Source organism: Anas acuta, chromosome 3 (genome assembly GCF_963932015.1).
Source record: "Anas acuta chromosome 3, bAnaAcu1.1, whole genome shotgun sequence".
NCBI classification, from domain to species: domain Eukaryota; kingdom Metazoa; phylum Chordata; class Aves; order Anseriformes; family Anatidae; genus Anas; species Anas acuta.
The window spans coordinates 116,066,202-116,094,083 of NC_088981.1; the positions used below are offsets into that span (position 1 = coordinate 116,066,202).

At 38.3% G+C, this 27,882-nt stretch overlaps 1 protein-coding gene across 4 annotated transcripts in view; it reads left to right on the forward strand.

Moving 5' to 3' along the window:
- Positions 1-27,882, forward strand: part of KIF13B (kinesin family member 13B) — a 121,176-nt gene that overhangs the window by 47,897 nt on the left and 45,397 nt on the right. For all 4 annotated transcript variants that reach the window (XM_068678912.1, XM_068678911.1, XM_068678913.1 and 1 more), the window contains exons 5-21: positions 1,472-1,564; positions 2,298-2,478; positions 2,889-2,976; positions 4,412-4,546; positions 6,570-6,682; positions 7,116-7,227; positions 11,219-11,431; positions 14,299-14,409; positions 17,155-17,289; positions 19,231-19,361; positions 20,424-20,510; positions 21,666-21,856; positions 22,698-22,908; positions 24,005-24,167; positions 25,186-25,332; positions 25,812-25,961; positions 26,614-26,742. In XM_068678912.1, coding sequence (XP_068535013.1) covers positions 1,472-1,564; positions 2,298-2,478; positions 2,889-2,976; positions 4,412-4,546; positions 6,570-6,682; positions 7,116-7,227; positions 11,219-11,431; positions 14,299-14,409; positions 17,155-17,289; positions 19,231-19,361; positions 20,424-20,510; positions 21,666-21,856; positions 22,698-22,908; positions 24,005-24,167; positions 25,186-25,332; positions 25,812-25,961; positions 26,614-26,742 — 2,390 coding nt within the window. The remainder of the gene's footprint in view (positions 1-1,471; positions 1,565-2,297; positions 2,479-2,888; positions 2,977-4,411; positions 4,547-6,569; positions 6,683-7,115; positions 7,228-11,218; positions 11,432-14,298; positions 14,410-17,154; positions 17,290-19,230; positions 19,362-20,423; positions 20,511-21,665; positions 21,857-22,697; positions 22,909-24,004; positions 24,168-25,185; positions 25,333-25,811; positions 25,962-26,613; positions 26,743-27,882) is intronic.

Sequence of the window (27,882 nt, forward strand, 5' to 3'; positions counted from 1 at the left end):
GAACAAACGATCTAATTATAATGCAGTATTTGCTAAAGGGCACGCACCATATGGCATGGAGGATCTTTCCCCTGTACGGCTGCTCGTTGTCAAAAGAAAAAGGAAAACCTTAAATCATTCCTGTTTTTCTTTTCTAAAGACGATGGTTAGGGTAGCAGTAGGCAATGCTGCCCATCTGCAATGCAGGAAATTGAGAAATCCATCACAATAATGGGTTACTCATATTTACATCTATAGTTAAAATACTGATCCAAGGACATCACTTGGAAAACATCAAATCCGTTCCTTTCCAGGAGTAGAGGAATATTGCTAAAATATACCTTCTTGTTTGCCAGTGCGGATGGGGGGGTTGACATAATATTAGAACTTAGTAAATGGAGTATTAAAAAAGGTGAATATATTATTTTATATATATTATATGTATACATATTATAGACATCATATATAATATATATTTTTGTGTGTTCTGGACATATTTTGGCAAATGTGGTAAAATCTGAAATTTATTAACTTACCATTTTATTATCTTTTTGTTTTTTTATACTTTTAAAAATAGGATTCATTTAAGCTTGTTTCCATGCATTTAAAAGAAAAATCAATAAAATCTATAAGCATATGAATCTTTTAATTTCCGTAACAGATAACTAATGAATAGAAATCTAGTAAGGACTTGAGAAAGTCTTTAGTTGACCTGAAAGTAAAGTTATGGACTTAATGAGAGAAAAGAAGAGCTTTCAGGAATGTTAACGTATTGGAGAAAGGATTTGTCAGTCCATGTAATTCCATCAGGTCTTGTTCAGATTTTAATTGCTCATAAATTCTGAAAATACAGGATTGATTTAAATAAAGAACACTGAAATATAGTTAGCATCTCTTCCTCCACTTGGAAAATGAGCCAAAAAATGTGCATACAAATTTAGTTCAATTGCAAAAAGAAGTGATATACTCTATATTTTGCTAATACGTATGTCTTCATATAGATGTGATTCCTTCTCTGCACAAATTTCATGGAATTACTAAATATCTTGTGCATATGCAGTGAAATTATTTAGTGCTCGACCAACAGCCCTCAATTAAAACTAAATGACAGTTGTTAAAATGCATAGATTGAGTATATTTTGAAGTGCTGTCATTCACCAGCGGGTGAAATTCTGCAGCTGGTGGTAGATTTTGTGCTGCTAAAACTTGAGTACGAGCACTGGTGGTAGCACATTGCTGTAAGTGCATGCATGTGGATGCATGATAATCACACACTCTGTTTCTTGTGCTGGTAGAAATCTGGAGCACAACTATTAATCAATGTCCATGTTCCTGTAAAGGGATGCTGGATACTGGATGCTGGGTGATTTAGTTAGGCAAGAACAGCCAGAAAACCCCAAGTGTTTGCTTTTACATAATTACTGAAGAATCCAAATCATGAAAAAACCCACTCTCTCCTCTGTTACATTAGCTTGCATGTTTTATTTCTTAGGTCAAGATGTTGTTTTCAAGTGCCTTGGAGAGAATATTCTTCAGAATGCCTTTGAAGGCTATAATGCTTGCATCTTTGCCTATGGGCAAACTGGTAAGTCCTGCAGAATGTAAGCAAAACCAGCGCTGACGCAAAAGGCATTGAAGTCCTGACCAGAGACTCCTTCCCTGGCTGTTGTGACATTGTTTCAGGGCAAATGCCTTGCAATCAGCATTTTCAGGTTGTGCAAACAAAAGAAATGATGTTTTGTAACATTAGATCCGAGGTGAACAGGGTAAGAAATGGGATTTTGTCTGTTGCTGGCTACCCTTATTTCTCACACTTCTGATTTTCATCTTTGGAATGTCCTTGAGTTCAGTGCATCACTTGTATTTTCTGCCCCTGCAGTTAGAATAATCTTTAATCATCATTTTAAATTTAATATGCAAAAACGAGTATGGTTGTGCAACAGATTTTTCTTGTTCTGGCAGGTATTTGGGTGTTAGTGGGTTGCTTACTACAGTGGGAGTATCCGTCTGAAAGTCTTCCCTTTCAGTTTAACTAGATTTCTTGTTTTACTTTTCCTTTTAATCGAATAGTTTTTAGCTAAATGGTAATGTATTGGTTGCATTAAAATAGAAAACTGTACAAATATCTTTCTCTGAAATGTCTTTTTTTCTTTGCTTGTCTATTTCTTTTCCATGTTCCTCGCAATAAAATAAAATAAAATAAAATAAAATAAAATAAAATAAAATAAAATAAAATAAAATAAAATAAAATAAAATAAAATAAAATAAAATAAAATAAAATTGTTGCATGTCCACTAATTATCAGTTCAATCACACAGGATCAGGAAAATCATATACGATGATGGGTACTGCTGACCAGCCTGGATTAATCCCCAGACTTTGCAGTGGACTCTTTGAAAGAGCGCAGAAAGAGGAAAATGAAGAGCAGAGTTTCAAAGTAGAAGTATCCTACATGGAGATATACAACGAAAAAGTCAGGGATCTTCTTGACCCCAAAGGGTAAGTAATGTGCCTGTGAACAGCACTGTAATATGTTGCTGTATCCTCTCTTTCCACATACCAATTTGCCATAGTGGATCCCTTCTAAGACATTTGGGATGCTTAGGATGTTTTTTTCCCTTCTGACTTTTCAGTGTCCTTTTATTTTAAATCAAAGTAAACTGTTAAGACTGAAAGCTTGGAGTAAATTCACCCTAATGCCAGCTTTTATGAAGTGACAAAAACATGTCAGCATGGCACATGTGGACATACAGCTTTTCAGTTTGCGTTGTGGTCTTTGCTCTGTGCTTTATTATGGTAACTGTAAAACCATCATGTTTGAGATATGTCAGTGAGAAATTGATTTTCTGTAAACATTGTCTTACATCAGTCACATGCTTATAAATAACCTTTTTTTTCCCTCCGACCAGAAGCCGTCAGTCATTAAAAGTTAGAGAACACAGTGTTTATGGGCCTTACGTAGATGGGCTATCCAAACTAGCTGTTGCTAGCTACAAGGTAAGGATCAGTTTTATGAAGGGCTTGTGTTGACACCCTATACAGTAGGATCCTGAAAGCAGGACAGCGTTATTAACCTTCTCCTAATTGCTGTGGCAGTAACTTGGATTTTCGAGCAAGAGAGCTGTATGAGTGTTGTATTGTGATCACTGGGGAAAACAGAGTTAACAGCAGAAACTCATCTTCATCCTTTGCTATTCACTAACTCTGACAGTCATTCAACTATTTAATGAAGCAGCTTTCCTCGCAAACATAAGCTGAGTCTACCCGGTATCCATGAGAAGCGGCATTCAGCAATTAATTACAGAACCAGCACTTAGCAGAGACAGGCTTTCAGTACCTCACCTTGTCACTTTTTGGCTGTCTTGCTATTGCCTGGTAATTTCACCTGCAAGTAGCACATAATTTCACCTACAAGTAGCACACAGGCACTCTGGAAATATAAACAAGTGCTTGTCTACAAGACAAATACTTGACAACATTGCCTGAAACTTGCTTTTTGGGGAGTACTACAGTCAACTGGATACCATGCATATATATATATATGGATATTTATATATATTTATGTACAGAATGCTCTAATTTTTAAGTAGTATTGATGAACTGTGAGAAAAATTAGTAAATATGGGCAAGGATGCTGTCATCTTTAGCAGAACATTAACAGCAGAGTCCTTCCTTTCCTAGTCTCTCCATGTATTTATCTCTCCATCTCTGGTGGTTTCTGTTAATAAAAGACATGTTGCATGCATTTCTGTTGTACGTTGCCCAGTAGCTTTGCATAATTCAGCGTGCAGAGTCAGAGCGGTCTGTGGTGTGCTTCTGTTTAATTGGTTTTGGTTTTCTTTAGCACGATCCAGCTCGATGAGTAAATAAAATGCGAGCCCAGGGCTCTGAAGTTTTAACTGTTTTACAGGATTGCTGTAAAACACTGAAGCAGGGGAGCTGCCTGTCTCTCAAGTACCACAACATACCAGAAGGTTTTATAAGCTTTTATAGCTTTTTTTTTTGTGTTTAAGAGGAACGTAACAACCTGTTCCACGATGTTTCTGTGATATAAAACAAGCCTGGTGTCAGTATTACACTTTTCGAGAATTATGTTTGACAACTGAGACTAAAATGTTGCAGTGCTCAAACATGAACTGCTGTTTCCTCAGGTTTTTATTTGCTTTCAGGTATTTTTTATGTGCAGCCAGGTGCGTTAGTTTTGTTGATAATTTAATAGCCAGGCATAGGTCATGGATGAATAGGCACATAACAACATTGTTTAATTTCTAGGCTATGAAGGGAATATCACAATATTTCGTTCTCACACTCTGTGAATGAACAGTGAAACTTGGTGGGAAACATTGCTGTATTTTAACAAAATGAGATTGTTTTGGTAGATAATTGAAAATGATAGTGCAGATATGCTTATGGCTGTGAAAATTGTATCTAGGACATCGAGTCCTTGATGTCTGAGGGCAACAAATCTCGCACAGTGGCTGCAACCAACATGAATGAGGAGAGCAGTCGGTCCCATGCAGTCTTCAAGATCATCCTCACCCACACGCTCTATGATGTGCAATCAGGGGTAAGTAAAACAAGTTACACAGTCCAAATGTTAAGCTTGCATGTGTGCTTCTTGCTTTAATTTATTTCATAGACTCCGAGAAATGCTGGGGGCCTCAGGAGGTCTTTTGCTACAGTGCCCTGCTGTGCTCACTGCTAGCACTGGACCAGGTTGGCTGTGACCTTGTCTAGCAGAGTCCTTGTCGTAATGCTCACATGCCCAAAAGTGGGGAAATCAATTTTAGTAGGCAAGTGAAATGTGTTTTTTGAAATGGAAAGCAAAAATGCGGGTCCAGACTTGCAGCAGACCTGCTGGAGAGTGGAGGAGGCATCTCCTAATCCTAGAATCTGAACTAAAGAAACTTATTTTTAAGCAACAATTTGTAGTACAGACTTGGAGGAGAAAGTAGAGACATAATATTTAGAGGGAAGATTGAATTACATGAAGAACATCTGAATGTACATCTGGTAATCTCCTTCAAAGGTTTATTTCATGCAAATGCATGTAAACAATCAGCTTCACAAACCAAAACTTTTGATCATTTTTTGCATTGTGCCACATTCATTTAATATTTTTATGTACACTAAATGTTAAAAAGATATTTAACTGTGGAAGTATTTTTCTCTACATTTTCTTATATATAAATTTTCCTTGGAGGGGGTGTGATTTTCTATGTTAATATTATTTAATCCCTCGCAGAAAATGGTGATAAACCAAAATTGAAATAGATCTCTGATACCAAAAGTTCTAAGCTTATGCTCAGACAATTAAAGTCTCCTAAGCCTTGAAGAAATTTTCGGTGTTCCTGGAGCTAATATAAGGCTTGCATGTGTCTAATTATTGAATTAATTGTAAAGCATAATTAGCATTTGTATTTTTTCCTCTTCTCATGTCTCAGTCTCCACGAATCTTCTTATCCAGATGATTTTCTTGGTTCCCTATTTGGAATTTTCTTCCCATTTGCAGTTCAAATCAACAGTCAAACTATGCTAAACTCCTTGGCTTGCCAGAATTTGTCGTTCTGTTTTTCCTGTGGCTGTACTGCATACTTAACTTTTTGTGGTCAGCCTGGATGCAGGGTGGTAATTCTGATTGTTTGTCTTTTCTGTAATCGGGCAGTGACCGCTGTCTGAGTTTCTGGAATAGATTCCTCTGGTTTCCTGTCTGCTTGGTCCTTTCAGTCCTGGAAATGACCATTTCAGAATGTCCTGATGATCACACAGTATTTTGAGAGGCTTAATGTTTTTGAAAGCATATTGATTCTAAAATCATCCTGTTTGTTTAGGGGAATGTAGCACTTTGCAACAGTGATACAGATGCACTTCAGTTGTAGATGCTGCAGAAAAGCATGATGTAACCAAGCTGTCCTCAAAGGCAGTGCTAGCTCTTCAACTGCATATTGACAGAGGAAATTTATGGAGTGTTTCAGAATGTCATTTCGGGTCAAGTGAGATAATTAGCAAGAATTACGAGGAATAATGGGGATTTATTACAAAATCTGTGTTACGGGATTGAAATACCCACATAGCTTGGATTTCTTTCTCAGAAGCTGTTAAGGATCTAGGAGGCTTCTGTGATGGCAGTCATTTTCATAAATTACAGCATGCTTCTTGCCATGTTCAATCCTACTTGCTGGAAAAAAAAAAAAAAAGAAAATAAAAAAAGAGATGAAACTTACGGTATAGAATTTGAGATTTTTAAGCTGTTTTAAAGATTATGAAGGCAGAGGCTGTAGACCCAGTGTCTTTTTATGTGACTCTTTAGCTTGTATTCCCTCTGCATTTGTTATTGCTTGAACATTTGAGTAATGTGCCCCATGTTCTGCTCCCCTGGAGATTTCTAGGATGTCTCGAAGATAGCAACATGTCTGACTTCAATTGAAATCCTGTTGTTTCTGGAGTAGCAGCTCATGAGTTAATGCAGAATACCCTTCAAGTCTACACCAAGAAAAGCAGCTTGATTATTTTTTTTGAAAATATGTGAAGCTATGTAACTCGGTTTAAGTGATGAACTAACAGTAGCTCTTCTCTGGTTCCTTCTGCAGACATCAGGTGAGAAGGTGGGCAAGCTGAGCCTGGTCGACTTAGCAGGTAGTGAAAGAGCAACCAAGACTGGTGCTGCAGGAGACAGGCTGAAAGAAGGAAGCAACATTAACAAGTAAGACTCAGTGATTGTTTCTTTCCCTTTCTTCATCAGTACAATCACAACTGATAAATATAATATACACTAAAATAGGATAAAATCAATCTAAGCTTTTATAGCCAGTTTTCTTCTTCCCCTCTCTCTGCTGTTCCTTCTGACATTCAGAACTCAGCCATTTGAATGAGATCCCTGCCTATTTAACGTGGTTGGCATTTCTGTACTTGTGCTCCTGCAACTAACACATAATTGCATTGGGGAGATGTGATTATTAAGGCTGAAAACATGGGTTGAAAATGAGCAGTAGAGATTCTGTGATGACAGAATGATCGAAACTGTACTAGGAGCTTTTTCATCGGAGCTCATTTCTGGAGAGAAAGTGGTTGTCTAAATATGCATGTGACCTATGACTATTTACATTTGTTAATGGCTGCTTGTGTTCTTGGTGCAGATCCCTCACAACTCTCGGTCTGGTTATTTCTGCCCTGGCAGATCAGGCTGCTGGCAAGAACAAGAACAAATTTGTTCCTTATCGTGACTCTGTGCTTACTTGGTTACTTAAAGTAAGTAGTCTGATCTTTTGGTTTTTAAAAGAGAAATAAAAGAGAGGAAAAGGAGAGAAGAGTCCCATTCAGTGAAATAAACTGAGTCTTTTGCCTCATTCTCTGTTTTTTATGTTAACCATACTTGTCTTTGGAAAATTAGCTGGCAGGAAGCCAGTGGTATCTCCACAGACTAAATATGTTCTTTGTCTTCTGCTGACCTGCAATGGCATAAAGAATAAGGACTTTTTTAAAAAAAAGAAAAAACACAAAACATTATCTTTTCTGAGTCAGTTTAGATACAGCTTCACACAGAACCTTGGGGCTGATTTAATTTTGTTATTACCACATGTAACTGAATTTTACGTACTGGCATGGTTGGCTTTGAAGATTTTGATTAAGACTATTAGCTTTTTCCTAATTGTCTAATATATTTGCTAATATACTCTGCTTTTGTCAGCAGAGTGTAATTGCAGAACATTATCCCAGCTACAGTCTAAGGAACAGGTCAGAAGAGTTTGTGCATTGTATTCGTCTGAAATGTACAGTTAAATCAATTTCTGTTCTGTGTAGGACTGATATTTTCAGTAAGAAAAAAAAGAGCCTTTATGGTGATGACCCTTGAACTAAGATCTGTAAGGTCTAAATGAAAAACAGAGTTGTTCAATATGAGTCTTATATATGTCAAATTAAAAGGCAAACTCATATTGTTACTGCTCTTCCCACTTCCTACATTCTTAGCAAGTTTCCTTCTGCTCCTTGTGTACTGATTTATTGTTATGAAGGAACAATTAAGATATTTGTTAGTAGAAAGATACAATCTGACAAGAAATTGATTTTTGGTACCAGTTGCCTTGTTCTGTTTTCTGACTACGTAGGTGATCTGGCCAGAATTTTTTCTTCTTGAATACTTTAATGTGCTTCCCAACTTCATGAACCTTTTAGCGTTACTACTATGAAATGATTTGTCTGTTCTCCCCAGCATAATCATCACATACAAGACATCAAACAGTACAGCCAAGGACTGTCCAAAAATCAGGTGTTTTAACAGAAATCATGTGTATTCTCTTCTACAGTAAAATAAATCTCATTTCATGGAGTTTCTTGCCCTAAGACTTTATTAGTGCTTAAATATAATTTTGCCTGGGAATATTTTGACTTTGTACGTTTGTGTGTGTACATGTTTTATGTTTTTTTTTAAAGAAATATCTAATTAAACACGTGCTTTTGGCTCTCTGCAAAGATGTGAACATCATCGTTCAGCTTTCTTCAGTGTACTCCAGGAGCCCAATGCTGTAATAATCAGGGCAAGCAGAAGTGGAAACTTTTCTAACGCGTCTCTAGCGTTATTGTTGAAATTAGTTATGCTGTTCCATTTCTAAACAAATCCAGCAAGCAGACCCAGATTGCTGTTTAGCACCTGTCTGGGGCATTGTAGGCACGATGGCCGTGCACAGCACAGGCTGTAGCTCACAAACAGAGGCGCACTTTTGTCCCACCGCTTTTCAGGCAAAGCTTCTTTGTGTTTTTAACACCCAGCTATATTAAGGGCAAACAAAAGATTTGGGGCTTTTGGATTTATTTATTTTTTTATAACAAACAAGCTCGTTGAAGAGACTCCTTATTTTGAAAGGCGAAATTTTAACAATTCTTAATTAAAGATCAAAGGAGGGATTTATTAGTTTAAAGTGACTTTATTTACTAGAAGCTATGAGATGGTGGGCTATCTTTTTTTCTTTCTTTCTTTTTAATAGCTTTCAACTTTTAATTATGATGCCAAAGTGGAGTAAATGTGTTCTAACATGTATAGAGTCTCTCCCCAAATCTGAAAAATGAGTGTAGTTCGGGAGACCTCAAGAGCTAACACTTCATGTTCAGTTTTGTTGAGGATCTCTAGACAGAAGTACCAGGTGAAAAAGCGTTATTGCAAGAAGAGGCTTGAAGAGTGGCATCATGTTAGGCGTGGGAAGCAAAATAGCTTATCAGCACTGTAAGCTCTTAGCTTTGTGGAACTGAATTGGCGTGAGCCTCTTGTTTTCCCATTTTGCTTAGAAGCCCTGCATATTTTACCGATGACTGCTCTTAAAAATATAATTTCTAAACTTTGCATTTTACATTGTTGTCACGGTGATCTTGATGCTGAAGAGGGGGCTAGCTTAGCTTTGGAAAGAACTAAATTTATTTATTTCCATTCTGTCTCTGTTTTTAAGGCATGCAAGGTCAGCCTTTCCAGGGTAATTTGCAGATGCTGTCTTCACTAACGAGAAAATGGTTTGCTGTTTGCCTTCTTGCTTAACGTTAAAGAAACCAGTGAAATCAGCACAAAGGTTTTATGCAGAACTTTATCACCCAGCCTGGCACTGGGCTTGAAAAGCCACGAAACAAGAGGAACTTTCCCCAGCTTATAATGGGTGCATTGTGAATTGCGGTGTATCACTGTAACAGCACTCTCAGCTGCCTGCATAGTGGAGCTGCGATTCAGATGGTGAATTAATCCTGTTTTGGAGCTAAGTAGTGCAGTGGATGGAGGTTCCCAAAGTGCAAGCTGTTATCTGGAGGCAGAGTACCTGGCCAGCTCAGCGATAACTTCATCTTTTGACGCAGAGCAGGGATTGCAGTTGCAGGATGCCACCTCTAATTTTTAGAGGCTGTCGATGGATTGAAGAAAAGTCCTGGCTTCTGTAGAGACAGAAATCCTCACGGAGTGAGTCACGGGCTCTTGCTAGGCTGTTTAAAAGTTTTCAGTAGATGCTTTAGAGAAAAACATTTGTGTTACAGAGCGGATCCTTGCGTTTATTGAAGTAAATAACGTCTGATCCTCATGCAAAAAATGCAGGGAGCAGCCAGAAGGCAGCTCTTTCTGCATGACCTCTATAAATACTGTTACCTGTGAGTCCTGGCCATGCTAGCGTAGCGCACTAGGCAAATGGATTTATATTCCCTACCCAAAAAACTGACAGCCCCTTGCATGAGCAGAGAGAGCAGAGTGCTGCCAGGACAGCAGCGAAGCAGCAGCAGTCAGTGTGGCCAACCGCTGTCAAATTAGTTTTAGGCATCATGCAGTAAAAAAAAAAAAAAAAGAAGAAAAAAGAGAGAGAGAGTCTTAACGAAATACTTAAAGGGGCGTTTTAATGATTGCTAGGAAAAGCTGTGTGTTTGCTTTGTGATTGAAATGGTTAGACAAGCACGCTAATGTAGTCAGATTGCTCTAATGGCAATGCGTGACCCAGATTTCATGGGTTATTGAAGATGAAAGTTAATAGTGTGGTTCTTCTCCGAAAGGGATATTGGGTACAAAAAGGAGGGGGGAGAGGGAAGAACAGTTCTGCTGTAAACTTAAAACAAAATCTTATTTTTTGGGCTGGCTAAAATCATAAAACATAATTTTGCGATCAATACAAAGATGGAATTCTTCCTTCTTTTCCCCCACCCCCCAACACATTGCTTTGCAGGAATGTGGTTTCACGCCCTTCTTCTGTCAAACAGATTCCAAAAGGGCAATTTCTTACATAACTCAGCGTAGATTTGTGAGCTGGGTAAGTGGGGGGGCAGGGAAGCACCCCATTCTGAAACGTTTCTAAAAATTAAATCCACTACATTATTTTTTGGTATCTGAGAAGTCCAGTGCTGATGTGCTTGTGTTTCTAGTTTAAAAACCTTAGCAGAAACATGAAAATAAACCTTTCAAACCCTTACTAAGCACCATAACGCACAAAGCAGGGACTGTGTTCATTCCTGAAGCCAAGAGTGACTTTTCCTAAATGTGCTAACAAAAAAAAAAAAAAAAAAGGAAAAATGGGGAAAAAAGGATAACTGAAAATAACAACTTTGCTTGATTTATAGGGCTTAAAATATTAGTTTTGAACTGAGGAGCTCTGACAAAGACATTGCTGTTACTTTATTCCCCCCATCTATTTCCAACCCTTAATTATCGTTTGTTGTGTAAGTTCATTGACAGGATAAAACCAAAGAAACCTTCTGTTTTAACTTTTTTACCTCTACCACTTTCCAGGATAGCCTTGGTGGCAACAGCAAGACTGCCATGGTGGCAACGGTAAGCCCAGCAGCAGACAACTACGATGAGACCCTCTCAACGCTTCGCTACGCGGACCGGGCCAAGAACATCGTGAACCACGCCGTGGTGAATGAAGATCCCAACGCCCGCATCATACGGGAGCTCCGGGAGGAAGTGGAGAAGCTGCGGGAACAGCTCACAAAAGCAGAGGTATGAATTTTAGCCTTAGGCTAGCTAGCAAGACCTGTAGACCCCAAGGGCAGAAATTTCTTACTTGGCTCTTGAAAACAAATGCCACAGGAAGCTACTGCATGATATCTACAAGAAATCCTTTTATATCACTGCATTCCAGTTTTCTTTAGGTCCGTGTTGAAACATGGGTAATAACTTGAGATATGAGGTTCTCTTTGAATACACCGTTGAGCGATTATGTTTTTCTTGTGGGATACAGATCGGAAGAAAGAGGCCATGAAGGGAGGACTAGGGATGGAGTTTTCAGATTGTGTGGTTTATAGGTAGAGCTTTGACCATGGATTTTAAGAATTTGTTGTGGCTACATCCTGCAAATGTGAGTTTGGTTAAATAATGCTTACTCGTTTACAAGCTTTAACAGTTCTACATTGAAACTCCTACAGGTGTTAAACAATAAACTTCAATAAAATTGTGAAGGCAGCGTGGACTAAACATTAGATGAAGGCCAAGAATCAGAGTAATTCTGAGCTCTGTTCTCAAATGTGGCAGAGCAATGGTGATATAATCTGGATGTTGTAATCACATTTTTTTTCTGAATTGCACGGTATTTGCCTCTTGAGGGTTGCAGGGAGTGCTGGCTGTGATAGTACAAATGACTAATGAATTTTGGACTGTTCTCATTTGAGCTACCTAATATGCTAAGCATCCAGCAAGTGAAAGTTTCTTTAAGGTATCTCAAGTTACCTAATACCTAGCATTTCCTCTAAAATACAAACTGTGGACTTCTCAGTTCTCTGAGAGATTCAAGTACTCCCTGTTTGTTTCGTTTGCGAGCATTAATGCCAAAATAATGGCAGCTGTCCAAAGCAATGAAGTAGTGTTTCCTAAATATGAGGTAATAAATATTTCCTTTTCTAAGTATTGAAATCCCACCCCAGTTGTCATCTGAATGGCATTGACAAAGAGCACGGAAAAATGCTTTTAGCTTGCTATTAAGCTAAACCAAAAAAAAAAAAAAAAAAGGTTTAGTTTGCTGTTAAGAGGCTCTACAGGAAAGGTCAAAAAACACATTCATTGTCTTGGTCTCCTTCGGGTTTACTACATTTGTAGCCCATCTAATTGCTCATACAGAAACATAATGGTTTATTTTTTTAAATAAACAAAAGCACTGACCCATTATGATAGTCAAGTTACATTTTCAATGCTTATTTCTAAATATAGAGATTACCAAGTTGAGTTTTTTTTTCCTGTTGGTGTCAGTATTCTCTTTTTCTCCTAAATCGCCGTGGCAAAACAGAACTTGACACTTGACTTTTTTTTTTTTCCAGAAGAATAAGGCTTATCCTCTTTTCCCCTTTTCTTTTTTAATCCATGCATTTTGATCTTTTCTTGTCGGAATTAATATCACATGTTTTAATTTGCCTGTGCCAAGACCACCAGCACGTCCTTCCTGAGCTGGGAATTTAACCTGACTCCAGCAGAGCAGTACACCTGCTGGTCTAGTTGGAATCAGGTCTTGCAGATTTGTCTTTTTTTTTATGGTTTCCTTACAGATAAGCAATGGAGGGAACGAGGGGAATTACCTACCTCATTTTACAGTTGAAGCATGTGAAAATGTTGAGTTATTTTGCCCCAGGTCCATATAAATAAACAAATGAGACTTAAAACTTGAGAATAACTGGTCTTCATCTTCCTGTCCTGCTCCATCGTGTCCAGTGCCCTTGCACTGATCCTATTTCATTGGGCATAATTTATCTTTGGAGGCTGCATTGCCCTCACTTTCCTTCCTAGGTTCCCTTTTACCCTGTATTTAGGTATTTGAGGTATTCAACCAGAATAAAAATGACACAGGACACATCAGCTGGCAGTTCCTAGATCACTATGTCTTGAGGCAGAGGAAACGCCTGTCTTAAAACAGGATTTGCCACTCCTGACAGCTGCTCCTTTTGAAGATAATTGCCCTGCAGTGAGGCCACTCTGTTTGTTGTGGATTCCTGGGAAGAGTTTTGATTTTTGTGGTAAGGGAGCTCTCTGATGGAGAATGATACTCGTACAGGTTGGTTGGGATTGCATAAATACCTGCTAGCCAAAAACACTTCCGTATTGTTAGCCATAATCAAATAACGACGTTCTGTTCAAGGTACATGTGTAGTATAAACACTTTTATGTCTTCACAGTTTTTGGATTGCCCGATGTAGGGTGGGGTATTTCCTTATTCTCAAGCTAGTCCTTGGGCCTCTTGCTGTTTCAGAAAAGAAAATTAGAATTGTGATGGATTAGCAAGAAAATTGAATTCCTGTGTCTGGAAGCACATTGTAAGACTTTTTTTTTTTGATACCAGTTTTGTGAAATGCATATAAAGAGGTCTTGATTTTTCTTTTTTTTTTCCAGTAGAAATTTCCAAATCAGGCCATATCAAAACCAGTATTCAAAACATTTTGTTGGCAGGGCTGGGCAAATGACAGAGATGTTAGCTATTATTTAGAGGAAAAGAAAACAGAGACAATGGTGGTTATCCAGATCAGCAGTATGCAAAATACAGATTGTTTCAGATATGAGTCTTTTTGGAAACTCACACTGGTATAGAAATGAGATTAGCTTGTGTTTGAATATCTTTTTGCAAATCTGCCAGTATCGTGTAATTGGTTTGCATTAAAGTATATAAACTTCACTTTAGCATCTGTACTCGAAACTAATTAAACTAAGTTTTTGATGGATTCTGCATTTATGTGCAATATGTATTTAAAACAACCCTTTACTTACTGATCAAGTCTGCCTTGTAAAATGAGTAATGATATGTTTCCTTTTTCCCCATCTGTGTGAGAGTGATGTGAAAGAACAAAGCACAATAAGCTTTCTTGTTTCCTTTGCTTTACTTTCTGCAGGCTATGAAATCACCAGAATTAAAAGAACGGTTGGAGGAATCAGAAAAGTTGATTCAGGAAATGACGGTGACCTGGGAAGAAAAATTAAGAAAAACTGAGGAAATAGCACAGGTTGGCTGCTTTTTTTTTTTTTTTCCTTTTGATGTTTATAAACAATAGGTTTGTTTCCTTTGTTTGTCAGTTCATAGCGATTGTCTGAATCTCTCCCCACATTTATGAGTAAGTAGGTCAAGCTTACTGCCATTTAGAAAAGCTTCACTTAATTCCTGTGATAGCTGGATGCCTCTCAGATTACTATTCTAGTGACAACAATAAATTGTCGTTCTGTGCCAGTTGAGAGATTGTTTAAAAAAAATCCATGGATGAGAGGATTATAGGGATTTAATATTCTTTGGACAGTAAAATTGCTGTTTGTGATGAAAGATGGAGCGTTGAGAGTGTTAAATGCAAGTTTATGTATGGAGTGCCTTAATACTGAGGGCAAAGAGCATTCAGAATATTAAAAAACAGAACTGTTCAGATCTCCTGTGTGTTTTTAATACCTCTTACACCGCTATTTAGGACCTCAGAACATAATTGAAATGATGGCTACACTGAAAAATCGTGCAGGTCACCATGATTATTGCATGACACTTCCAATTCTTACCACGCAAATGCTGATGTATATATTTGCAGCAGGGAGCTTTGGAGGGGGAGAACTATTGAAAGGTGATGAATAGCTTGTAAGAAAACGAAACCTCCGATACAAAGCCCTTTTGTAGATGACTTGATCAGAATAAGCTGTTGACTTCAGTTTTATATATCCATTGTAAGAAACGCTCCTTCAAATAAGAGGGTTTCCTGGTTTTCAATGCAGAGTCGTACCATGGATTTTCGTGCTTGTGTATAAGGGTGAAATTTAAGAATAATAATGATAGTAAATTCTGCTCCCACGTTACACAGTAGCATCTAGGCATAGAAACCCTGAGTGTGCAAGGAGATTGATGAAGCAGAGTAACAGGATCAACGCTACAGAATAAATTTGCCTTGATGCTTGCATACAGCTACTTGGTTTTGCTCTCGTCTTTGCCTCTAAATTCTTAACCTCATATGAAGGTGGCAGTTTCATGAGCCTTGCAGCTGTAGAAAAGTGATTTTTTTCAGAGGAAGGATGAGGACTAGTGTACATTGTGGCCTGTCAAGTGATTTTGTCCCTGGCCAGCCTCCACCAACATCTGTCTGTCAAATTTTAGGAAGGCAGGTGGGTAGGATGGAGAAAATCTTTGAGAAAAGGATGATTCCTCATAAAGAATAAGCGCCCCAGAAGATGCATTTTGTAGAGATGGAGAGTCAATAAGGGCTCAAAGCCCTGCAGACAAACTCTGTAAACAGGCACTTTTTCACATTTGCAGTGAATATTGGGCATACTTTTAATGTATTTTGAATTCTTAAGTTAATTAACACTAGGTCTTGATCAAAAGTTATCAAACTGGCTCATTTTCTTTAAGCGACTCCTGTGAGTTTTAGATCATGGGCCAAGTCCTCCTTTGGGCAACAACTTCTTTATCTCTGAGTGTAGATAACAAGGAGTGATGTGAACATCAGAGCCTGGCACTGATGATTAGAAGAGAGATCTTTGACATCACACTGCCGTTTCCCTCTGTTCTTTGTTTTGCTCCCTCTCGCAGACACACATGAATTTTCCTTACAGGACATTATGTTGGTTTCGTAGGGTGTGGGGAGACAGAAAAGAGAAAATCAAGAGGCAGTTCTGCTCGCTATTTGCAATTTTAATCGTGGTTAGACGTGATAAAACTGATGCTAAATGAATTGTACTTGATACTATGACATAATAAGTTTTAAATACAGAGGACACTTGAAGGTAAAAATCAGAGCCTTCATAAACTTCCCTGCATTATCCCTATATAATGTCTTTTAAATATTTTTGTCAAGTCTCAGTGCCACAGGTGAAGCTGTTGCAGGTCTCTCATTTTTTTTACTTATTTTACTTTCCCCTGCTTCTGCTTCCCCTTAGTAATTAACTGAGAGGCCTCCTGTGTTAATATTTTTAATGTTTTTAATGTTTTATTTTGTTTGCTGTTGTGGATAGGGAATCTCATTTCACTTTCAGTTGCTGTATGATCCTGAGAACAATTCTCAGCATTTCTATCTCAAACATTTTTTTATAGAAGAATCTTTTTTTTTTTTTCAAGACAGAAATGTCTAATGTTCCTCTTTCACTGCACCAGTCATCAGCCTACCACTTCCCTGTGAAAGATGGACATTTTTGCACAGTAATGCTTTGTTGTTGACTTCTGTGCAGTCCATTGACAAGAACAAAACACCATCCCAAACGCCACTGCTCTTTAGCAGGAAGTCTTATTTGCACTGCTTAAACAGCAGGTTGGCAGGTTTTTGTCATTTTTGTCATTTCATTTCTAGGGAATAAAAGATAGATGTGGAATTTGGCTTGATGGGGAGTTGACTTGTTGCTTTTTAGCTCGAAAGAGAAGATAAAGGGCTGTAGAGATGTCACTGGAAGCACTTGCTGTTCCAGTGAGGTCACGGAGAAGCTCCCACAGTAGTGCAGTGTGCTGTGCTCAGCTGTGGTCATTTTTCACTAAAAAGATGCAACTGTGTGAGCCCATGGCACGTAGCACTCTGAGCCCAGAGGTAGAAGGACCAGAGAAATTACAGATATCCTAATGTAAACCTTGATAAAATTAAGGCTTTTGTATCTAATCATTGCATCTGAAAGAGCTACCTTTTTCAGGAGTAGCTGCCCCTCATTTTGTCTTGTGCTTTTGGGCAGGTAGGAGTGCATTTCCTTCCTCGATCATCAGTCAGCCTAATTTTTTGATGGCCACTCTCTTGCAGGAGCGTCAGAAACAGTTGGAAAGCCTTGGCATATCGCTGCAGTCTTCTGGAATAAAAGTTGGGGATAACAAGTGCTTCCTGGTCAATTTGAACGCAGATCCAGCTCTCAATGAACTTCTGGTGTACTATTTAAAGGTAAAAATAAATATTGATATGTATATATTTATTTATTTATTTAACAGAAGTGGAACTCTAATGCCATTGGCATAGGTGTACTTCGGGAATGTTACAAAAAATGCATATCTGAAGCATTCTCTGCTATTCACTACTTGATCAAAAGTAATATGAATACGAAGTTTTTATGTCAAATTTAATTGTTGCAGAGGAAGGTCTGTGTTTTTTATTTTTCTATATATACGTATTTATGTATATAAAGAAATTTAGAGGTGTTTTCTGTCATAAATTGTCTTCTGTTTTCCAGATTTCCCAAGGTTTTACCCACAAAAGTGATTTATATAAAAATGGGTCATATCAGTAATCAGCTCGCTTCCACGTGTGTCATCAGAGTACAGACTTCAGTTTATAAAATACATTTCTATTCTTTTTTATGCAGCTCACCAGGAGTGAAAATCAAGTTCTGTTCTGCCTTAGCACTTCTGCTGACGTGCGGTCCCCATTACTGATGTTAAACATAAGCTGTGTAACACGGCTGTTGGACTTTGCACCGAAACAACCGGGCAGCTTGTTCTTGTTCAGACTGTGCAGATGTGATCTGGAGTCAGGGGAAGAATGAGATGCAGATCTTTTTAAGTCACATTTTAAAATACAAGCTCTAAAAATGTCGCAGCACAAAAACTTTGGCAGTCTGAGCTCCGCGTTAAATCATTCTCTTTGAAGTGGTGCGTAGGAGCTCTCAAAGCAGCCACAGAATTAGCAATGGGGCCGCAAGATGGGTTTGTTTCAATCTGTCTTCCTATAAAAGGAGATATGTGAGCTTCTCTTATATCAGTCAGCTTAGCATTGCTCCGTGATATCTCAATAAAAGCACAGGAGAAGTTTTCATTGTTTTCTCTGCTTAAAAAAAGACAAAAGAGCTGAGGTTTTGGGAGTACTGAAGGCTCTTTGCTCGTAGGTGTCCAGAGTGTCACTCAAGCTGCTAAACCAGCTTCAACACTGACAATTATTGAAGCAGAACCGACTTTTTGTGGTGTCTGTTGTGATTATATGATGATATGACAAGAACACAGGGAAGTCAAAGTCTGTTCAGAAGAGGCCTTAGTGTCCATCAGTACCAACAGAAAAGTCTCAGGTGTTGCTGTGATACTTTCCCTTTTTAGGAAAAATAACCCTTTTTATGGGATAGGGCTTGTGTGTTTCAGTTTATTTTTATTTTTTCTTTATTGTTTCTTTTGTTTTGGATAACATGAGTTCATTTTGTTGGGAATTATGACATAGAAACCCTCTGAGTTTTGAAATTCTTTAGATAAAATAACTTGCACCTGTTTTGCCTAAAATCCTGAAATTAAGCTTTCACATCTTAGAGTAAATATCTTGCCTGCATTCTCATTAATACTGACTCCAAATGTACTCATTCTTATAAAAGCACTGAATAGGAACTTCATCCCACTTATCGAAACTGTTGTATCTCTTCCTCAACAAATGCTTAGAGGGGCCTCAAAAACAAATAGATGAACAAATAGAGTGATTCTTCCTCTGCCAAACTTCTTGTGCCTTGAGTACTTCAGGGATTTACAGAGGATAATCTAGATGGAACCTGTGCAGTAACTGTGGATCTAACCACCACAAACCTGTCTTAATTCCTGTTAAAACTCCTTTGTTCTGTTGGCTTCTGCAGCATCCTGAGGCACTGAATTCTGCAATTTAATGCTAGGAACTTCTTTATTTTTGGATCCAACTGTTGCCTGTAAAATTTCCTGTGTGCTCCTTACTTGTTTCTGTAAGTTATAGCGGGGATTTGTTTGCAACATTTCATTCTCTTTTTTCCCTTTGCAGAAAGTATTGAACAGCTTTCAAATTTTGGAATTAGATGAGAAGATCTATCCAGAAGGAGAATGGATTAGTTCGAACTAGTGAACCTTTTCAACCCATTGCTAACACCTGAATTAATTTTCACAGGAGCACACACTAATAGGATCGGACAACTCTCAAGATATCCAGCTATGTGGAATGGGAATTCTTCCTGAACACTGCATTATAGACATCACCCCAGAAGGACAGGTTATGTTAACACCTCAAAAAAATACTAGGTAAAGAAACAAAATACAGTTCTAGCTGTGTAATAGTTTTATCTGGTATTTTATGAGTAGTGGACAACTAAAAAGGGATGTTTTTCCGGATAGTAAAAGTAAGAAAATTCTCTCTCTTGTATATTCCTTCTAGGCTTTGTTTGAGTTATCCACCTTTCTGTTAACTCACATATTTCATTCTAAAGAGATTTCTTTCAGTAATGGCATTTATAGTCTGTTTTCAAAGAGAGGATGAGTAAATTGCATATGCTTTCAGCAAGTCGATGTGCACTGATTTGCAGCTGTGTAGATTTAACTCTATCAAAATCTGAATTCATTTTCTAGGAAATCTGTTGATATGCAAAAAGCAGCTGAAGCATTTGTTGCTTTATTTGATTAAGTAGCAGTACTTGAAAAGCAGATGGTATGTTCAAACTGATCACAAAATGACATGCATCGTCAGCATCTCCAGTAATTTATTGTTAGGTTCACAGAATTCGAGAATTTCACTTTCATTTTGGTTCAGAGTTGGTCCTGCTGCAAGCAGGAGCATGGACTAGATGACATCCTGAGATTCCCTTCAAATGTGTTATCCTATTTTGAGTGATCCCATTTTCAGGCTTAATCTAACTCTGAAATAAAGTAGTTTCTTTATTCCTCAAATTAGTTTATTGTCTTTAAGCTTTATATATACCAAAAGTTATCTCCTTATTCAAATATTTATATTTTGTGTCTGTATTTCAAAGTCGAGTGAAAACTACTTATTTCCAGTGACATCTCTTTCAGGCCCCTCATTTTTAAGCCCTAATTGTACTCCCCAGACGTAGCTGTCATAATATCCATCCAAAAGTAGTGAATCCCATAGAGCTTAAGCAATCAAAAGAAACTGAGTTTAAGGAGTTTATGAAACAGCACAGAGTAGCTGAGTGAATTTTCAGGGGATATTTTGCCTGTTTGTAATCCGTAACCCCATTTTCCTACCTTAACAAGCTACAATAAAGAGAACAGTACTGAAATAAAATAAATAATAATTTAAAAAGCTTTCTATTGCTGGTTTTGCTTTAGCTTGTCATCTTTTCACAGGACATTTGTAAATGGTTCTGCTGTTATGGGTCCTATCCAGCTACATCATGGAGACAGAATACTGTGGGGAAACAACCACTTTTTCAGGTACAAAAGATGTTAAATAAATTGCAAGTCTGAACCAGCTTTTTTATTATAATTTCTATTATGAACATTAAGGTATAAGGAAAAGTAACAATGGAGCACGCAAGCTGCAGGAGGAGGTGATTTCTTTTTTTCTTTGGGATTATAAAGGCAGTGCTGATGACTGATGTTCTCGAATGCTGGATGTCATAGCAACTGTGCATAATTTTAATTTCAGAGCAATAGGTTGACGTAACTTATTGTGTTTTCAAGGGAAAGTAATCTTGCTGATGGGGACCTTGCTATTGGTTATCAGGGCTGTTATCTCACAGAGGTTTAATTCTTGAGGTGGTAACTTTAATTTTGTTCAGTAACTAAGAGTGTCGTGCAATTTGGCATCACGCTAATACGAAGTACCCCCTTTTCCATGACGAAAACATCACACCCAGGCTTTAACTTGGATAGGTTGCCTTTCAGATTTAGCAGCTAAGGTGTTAGATATCTGACCGATGTTGTACAGCGATCTCAGTCTTACAAGGTCACCACGTTCTCCCTTCCTTGGAGTTCCAGTCTCCACCTGAGACCTTCCTGTGTCAGACAGGATCACTGGCAGATGTTTTCCGTGAAGGACTGCATGTGTGAGAGCCTGGTCTGAAATAACATTAAAGATCAGTGGCTTTAAATGATCATTTCAAACATAATTGTTTTCTTTTATGCTCAAAAAAAACATCGTCATAAAAACTGAGATATGATTTCATTATTGCCTCTGTCTTATTTATAATTTGGGGTTTCGTTTATATACAAAATACAGAAAACATAAACTACATTTTACAGAAGTATATAAGATATATAACACAAATATATATTTAAAAAACATTTATTTTTATATTTCATTGCCTCTAAATTCTTTAGCTATGGGAAGACTGAAAAAGTCATGGTTATATAAGGTATATGATTAGTATTTTCAGGTGCTCTGCATTACTAGAGTGTAGTATAAATTAGTTTGCCTTGAAGTCCTATTTTTACTCTGAGGAAAATTTCACGCACAGGATAAACAGATTTCAAAAGGGAAAGATCTACTTATTTGGGTAACCTACTTAATTAAAATTATGATTTAAGCAACCGGTTGTTTCAGAGTTGATCAATTAATAGTCTAAACATTTTCCCCTACTTCTGAAGGCTGAATTTGCCAAAGAAGAAAAAGAAGCCGGATCACGAGGATGAGGAACGAGACAACTCTATGAAGTACAGTAACAGTGCTGAGCAGCTGGATGTGGATGGAGACAATTCCAGTGAAGTGTCTAGCGAGATTAACTTCAGCTATGAATATGCCCAGATGGAAGTCACTATGAAGGCACTTGGTAGTAATGGTAAGAAGCAACAAGAAATTAATGGAAGTATGTACAGAATATGAGGTCACATCTTCAGGGACTCTTTACCACACACTCTTCCCCTTGTACCTTCTTCCTACAAGAATTCTTCTTGTGAATGACTCATCGTAGCCATTTTTGCACTGGAGGGGAAAAACACCACTGCAGAATGTTTTGTTTGGCAGTTCTTGTTGTGGAAAAACCCAAAACTGGAATGCTGGTGAAACTGCAGCCTCAAATCAGGGTGTTTTCACTTCACTGTTTGTTTTTCTTGTGTTATGTCTCGCTCAGGCATTAAATGTTGTGATTTCTGTCTCTGAAACCACATTCTTTATTTTTTGTGGTCTTACACAGCTGCTCCAGAATGGCTTTATTTTGGGATGCAGGAGGAAGTTTTTCTCGGTCTGGTCTTTCCCTTTTCAAAACTCTCTTAAATCATTCATCCAATGTTTTCTGGCAATGTTTATTTTGCTTCATGTTCAACAACGTTTTTTAAATATGCCTTACAACAAAAATATACTCTCTTCTTCCTTTTATGTGATATAGTGCTATGTTTACTGTCTAGGACATTCTTCCCTGCGGATCTCAGTGGGCCATTGCAGCCTCTAAAATGGACCACTGTAGATCTAGACTGGGGAAGCAAAGTACCGAAATAGAGTAAATTGTACCTTGTTCAAGGTCATATGGAATATTTGTAGCTGAACCTGTGAAAGAGCTCATATTTCTAAGTTCCGACTCTCTGCCACATATTCATGACATGAATTTTTCCATTTAATTTTATGCTTACTGAGTATTTGCCCCGCAGAAGTAACAGCTTCTTCATTTTTTAACCTCTGCCTAGATCCAATGCAGTCAATCTTGCAAAGTCTGGAGCAGCAACATGAGGAAGAGAAGAGATCTGCACTTGAACGACAGAGGCTAATGTATGAGCATGAGCTGGAGCAATTACGAAGGCGATTGTCACCGGAGAAGCAGCATTTCCGCAGCATGGACAGGTTCTCCTTTCATTCTCCCAGTGCCCAGCAGCGTCTACGACAATGGGCAGAGGAGAGGTGGGTAATCAAATCTGGCTATCAGGAGTGTTCATTTAAAGTTCCCCGGTGCCAGTCAATTTTGCAAGACTTAAATCACATTGCGCACCTCTTCCAGCTTTCCGAGAAGACTCCTGCAGGATGCTGGGGAGGACCGAGTGAAAATATTAATCTAAACACAATAAAACCATTAATTCTTGGGAAGATGAGAAAGGAGGAGTGTCTGTTTTGTTGTTAAGGAGAAACTCTGTCCTTACCAGCATTAAATATGAGTCTCTTGTGTGGATTCATGACAGCTGCTGGAAGGTTGTTTCTCCGTTTGACTTGTATCCATATGTCTGACCTGGGCAGGTTCTGGCAGCCAGAAGAGTGCAGAAAGAAAAGGGAGTAAAAGAATGGTAAATGAATTTGATCCGAAAGACTGCAAGAACTGTGTAACAACCACAGAGGGGCCACACTCCTCTCCCTCTTCCTAGACAATTGCACTGAGGGTAATTTCTTCTGCTTCTAAATGGTCCTTGCCAGTATTACTGTCAAAAAGAGCAGCTGCAGGAGGAAGATTAAACTCTCCCAAAAACAAGAAGCATGGCAAAGATGTTGTAATGAGAAAACAGAAAGCCAGTTTAAATAGCTTAAGAAGCATCTTCTGAAATAGAAAATACTTGAGGCAGTCTAACAAGGTGTTAGCTGTCAGTTTGGAACACTTTGTGGTTGGAGATTCCTGCACTGCACAGTTGTCTCTCTGATACACTTGCCTGGGAGGCCAGTGAGCAAGTGGGTCATGGTCTTTAAATAAATCTTTCTCTGTAAGACAGAACATCCACATCTGTGGTGGGAAAACTCTGGAATTAGCCACACAAGTGCTGACTGTTCAGCAGATGCGTGGAGAAGTCTCTAAAGCTGGCAATATGCTAATGTTCATACTGCTAAATTCATACAGATAATCTTTTTTTCCCCAGAGGAAATGCAATTTAATTTGTTGGATTTGTGTGTTAAATAGCTGAATGTCGACTCCTTCTCTGTCAAGTGATCTTGTGCTTCACATTCAATTTCAATACCTAAATGTCATGATTTTTCCTGTCTCCCCTCCTCCCCTCAACAAATTGCCTTCTTTTAGAGAAGAAATGTTGACCCACAGCCTGAGAAAGCTGCGAGAGCAGATTGTTAAAGCCAATTTGTATGTGAGAGAAGCCAATTTTATTGGAGAGGAATTGGACAAGAGAACAGAGTATAAAGTCACCCTCCAGATCCCAGCTTCCAGCCTTAATGCTAACAGTAAGGTAATGTAGCTGTAATGGAACTAAATCTTTGCTCACTGCGTTTGCCCCTCAGGGTTCATACTTGTCTTGTTCTGACTGTGATGGTCCAGACAGTTTGCCATTGTATTCATGTGCATTAAACATGGCTGAGTTAGAGCTAGCTAAGTTTTTATCTTATTTAGTTACTGTGAAAGTGTTATAACATGCTAATTTACTGCTAAATGTTACAGTGAAAATCCTTTCCACTGATGTTGAAGTTCTCATTTGCTTCTGCTGCAGAGTGATAAAATCCATGTAGATTAGGTAACACCTACCTCACCTGTTTGCCATCGCTTTATAGGCATTTGCCTTTCCATCATGCTAGAGAAAATGCTGTCGTCCCCATTGTACAGGGAGAAGCTGGAGCAGAGAGGATTTGGATGATTTCTTCCAGACATCTTAGAAATTTTGAAAGGAGGGAACTGAACCCAGACTTCCTTGTTGCAAGCGGGCTACCTAAGTTGTCTTACCCTTTCTGTTCTTGAGGTCAGCTTAAAATCTTAGTGCTAGTAAAGCTGTCATTAGTTCAGTAGATGTATTTTATCCCAGGACTAGAATTCTTATCAGCTGCTTTAGAAATGTCTCTCGTTTGCTTGTTTTTCTTGCAGTCTTCCGGCATATCTAGAAACAAGGTGGTAAAGAGTATTAAATATTTGCAGGAGTTGAAAAGTTGCAGAAAGTAGTAACCTTAGCTAGAACTCTAAGCTGCTGTAAATTGAGAATATTTGTGAAATGCTTAAATGTTCCTATTTATAACATCTATGTGAGGTGAGGATCCACGGAAACTACTGCCCGTGGGATGAGATGCTGCAGTTAAACTGAACGTGAATGTACTGTGACAGCCAAACAATCTGTCACGCTTGCTTTGTTGATTAAGCTGGAGTAAAAAAAAATAAGAAATCCCAACTATTTGCAGAGATGCTCCCAGTTTTCAGTTGCTTTAAAACTATTTTACATTGTTGTGACACTGGTTCTGCATTAATGTCTCTTTGTTTCTCAGAGAGGTGCAATTCTCAGTGAGCCTGCCATTCAGGTGAGAAGGAAAGGGAAAGGCAAACAGATTTGGTCACTGGAGAAGCTGGAGAATCGCCTAGTAGATATGAGGGATCTTTACCAGGAGTGGAAAGACTGTGAGGAAGACAACCCAGTAAGTAAAAATTACTCCAGTTCCGTGCCAATGGAAATACATTCCTATTAATTTTTTTGTTTAAGTCGATGTGAGAAAGTCTTCTGGTTCAGGAGGAGTGGTGGTGGAGAGAGGGAGGGAAAAGACAAAGAGGTAACAGTTTTCCTGAGCCTTTGTTTTTCCTGAAGCAATATTCAGTATTCCATCAACCCTTATCTCATCACTTTGATGCTTGTTTGCACACAGAGCTCAATGCAGTAAGTAAACACAAAGGAGTTGGGGTTCAGGCTGACTTCTCTGGATCTGACCCTGTTAAAGAGAACTTGCTGAGGATAGGCCTTTTGCTCCGTGCAAAGTAAAAATCAAGTTTCCATTCTTCTTGTGACCTAATCTGGCCTCTTGCTTCTGCCCCTTTTTCTTTTGTTGGGCTAATTTTGTGAAACTTTTAAATCTGTTGTGAAAACTTTGTTTTTCTTACATTATTCTGAATTTGGTTGAAGGTGATGAGAGCTTACTTCAGACGAGCCGATCCGTTCTATGATGAGCAGGAGAACCACAGCCTTATCGGAGTAGCCAACGTTTTTCTTGAGTGCCTGTTCTACGATGTGAAGCTACAATACGCTGTTCCAATCATCAATCAGAAGGGAGAGGTTCGTTATTCTTCTATAATCTATCCTTACTCAACTGTTTAATTACAGCCTGTGGATCTTAATACCAGTAAATTATAGATACTTTCCAGTTTCATGTGCTCACAATTTGGGATTATGCAAAACCCACAATACCTTATTAGAGTTGTTTAGGCTCCAAATCACAGTGTAGTGCCTGTAAAAGGAGAAAGCACCCCAAAATACTTGGTAGAACCAGCATGAGATATAGCTCTACTGCCTTTCACTGATTGTCATCAATTATAGACTCTTAAATACCATAAGAAAAAATTCAAAGGCAGCTAGAGCATACATATTCTGTGCACTCTCTGCCTCCCATGCACTTTGCAGACTCTCTAGAGACTGATGGGACAGTGAGGGAGATTGCAGCATGCTGTTCCCAAAGTCACTCTTGGGATCAGTGGCTGATTTTTTTTTTATTATTTTTTTTAAATGCTTTTACAACAAAGACTCTTCAGTCTTTGCTCCAGTCCTTCTTAGTCTGGTTGCATTTCTTAGTGCAACAAATGCATAGCACATGACAAAAGAAAGGAAGAAAATGTCTGCTGACAGACAGCAGTAGTTGTAGTTATCTGAAAGGGGTTGAATATGTCGCTGTTCTCTGGCAAACAAATAATTCGTAGTCCTTTGTCATCAGGTATCCGGACGTCTCCATATTGAAGTTGTTCGGGTGAGTGGAGAGATAGACGACAGGTTGGTTGGAGGTGAGGATAGTCCAGAGAATTCCAATGAGAATGACACTCAGGAGAGAAAACTTGTCTGCAGGGTAAGTTCCAGATATATCCCAGCCTCGTGAGTAACCTTCTCCCTTTTCATCCCATCTTAAAATAAAGAAGTCCCTGGTGTATTGGCTTCTGGACATCAGATACCTCTTTGTAACCTGGTGTGCAATGTTCATTTCTAGTATTCAGCTACACAGGCAGAGTCCTGACTCTGCACTTGTTGGTCGACTACAAAAAACTGTAATGATATTTCATTATTTTAAAATTAAATAACAACAATAATAAAAAGCTGTGCCTTAGTGGTATGTACAGAGTTTAGTACTTTGGCTGTATTTGTTTTCATGGCTTTCTGTTGTGTCTTGGGGTCCAGCATTTGTCCTGAAGCACTTCTGTGTGGTCTTTTCTCATAATATTTTGCTTCTTAAGTGGCTGAAATAATGCAAGAGAACTAGATGGTTTTTGTTCTCTTCAGTCTCCGTGATTTATTTTTAAATCTGCAAAGTATTCATTAAACTATATTTATATGCATGCAATCTTACCCCAGACAGTTTTTGTGTATTCTTAGAAAACATGGAAGACTTCTGTACCAAGATTGAAGCTGCAATATCTAAATCAAAAGCAGTCATGGAATCTGATAAACTCCCTTTGTTCTGTGAATGTCTCTCTCTCTTATATTTTGTGAAATATATACAGATGTGTTTATTAATAATAAACAGTAAGTTAGCAAGAAGGATCTACTACAAATTCTGAGTGGTAGTAAAATGCAAATAGGCCAAGCTCCAACCAAAAATAAAAAAGGGAGGCAAAAAGCACTAGAGTCAAACCTAAACTTTGCTGGCTTCTGGACAGTACAAACAATTTGAGGGCAACTGTGCTTTTTTTTTCCACTTGTTATCCTGTCCAGTAGAGCCCCACGTGCTTACAAGCTACACAGGGTGAAACATTCTCCTGAGGTCATGAGTGGTGCTGTACTAGAGAAGTCTAACTCAGTTGGTTTTAGTATGATAAACGGAGAATAGAAATGTATTAAATTAAATGTTGTTAATATGATGGTTGTGTTTAGAACAGAAAGTGTATTCAAAACATTCTTTTTCTATTTGGCCTACATATTAAAAAAAAAAAAAAAAGAACAAGAAGAAGGTGGGGGACAGGGGTGACTTTTGTGTTGTCGGAGCTATTTTTTC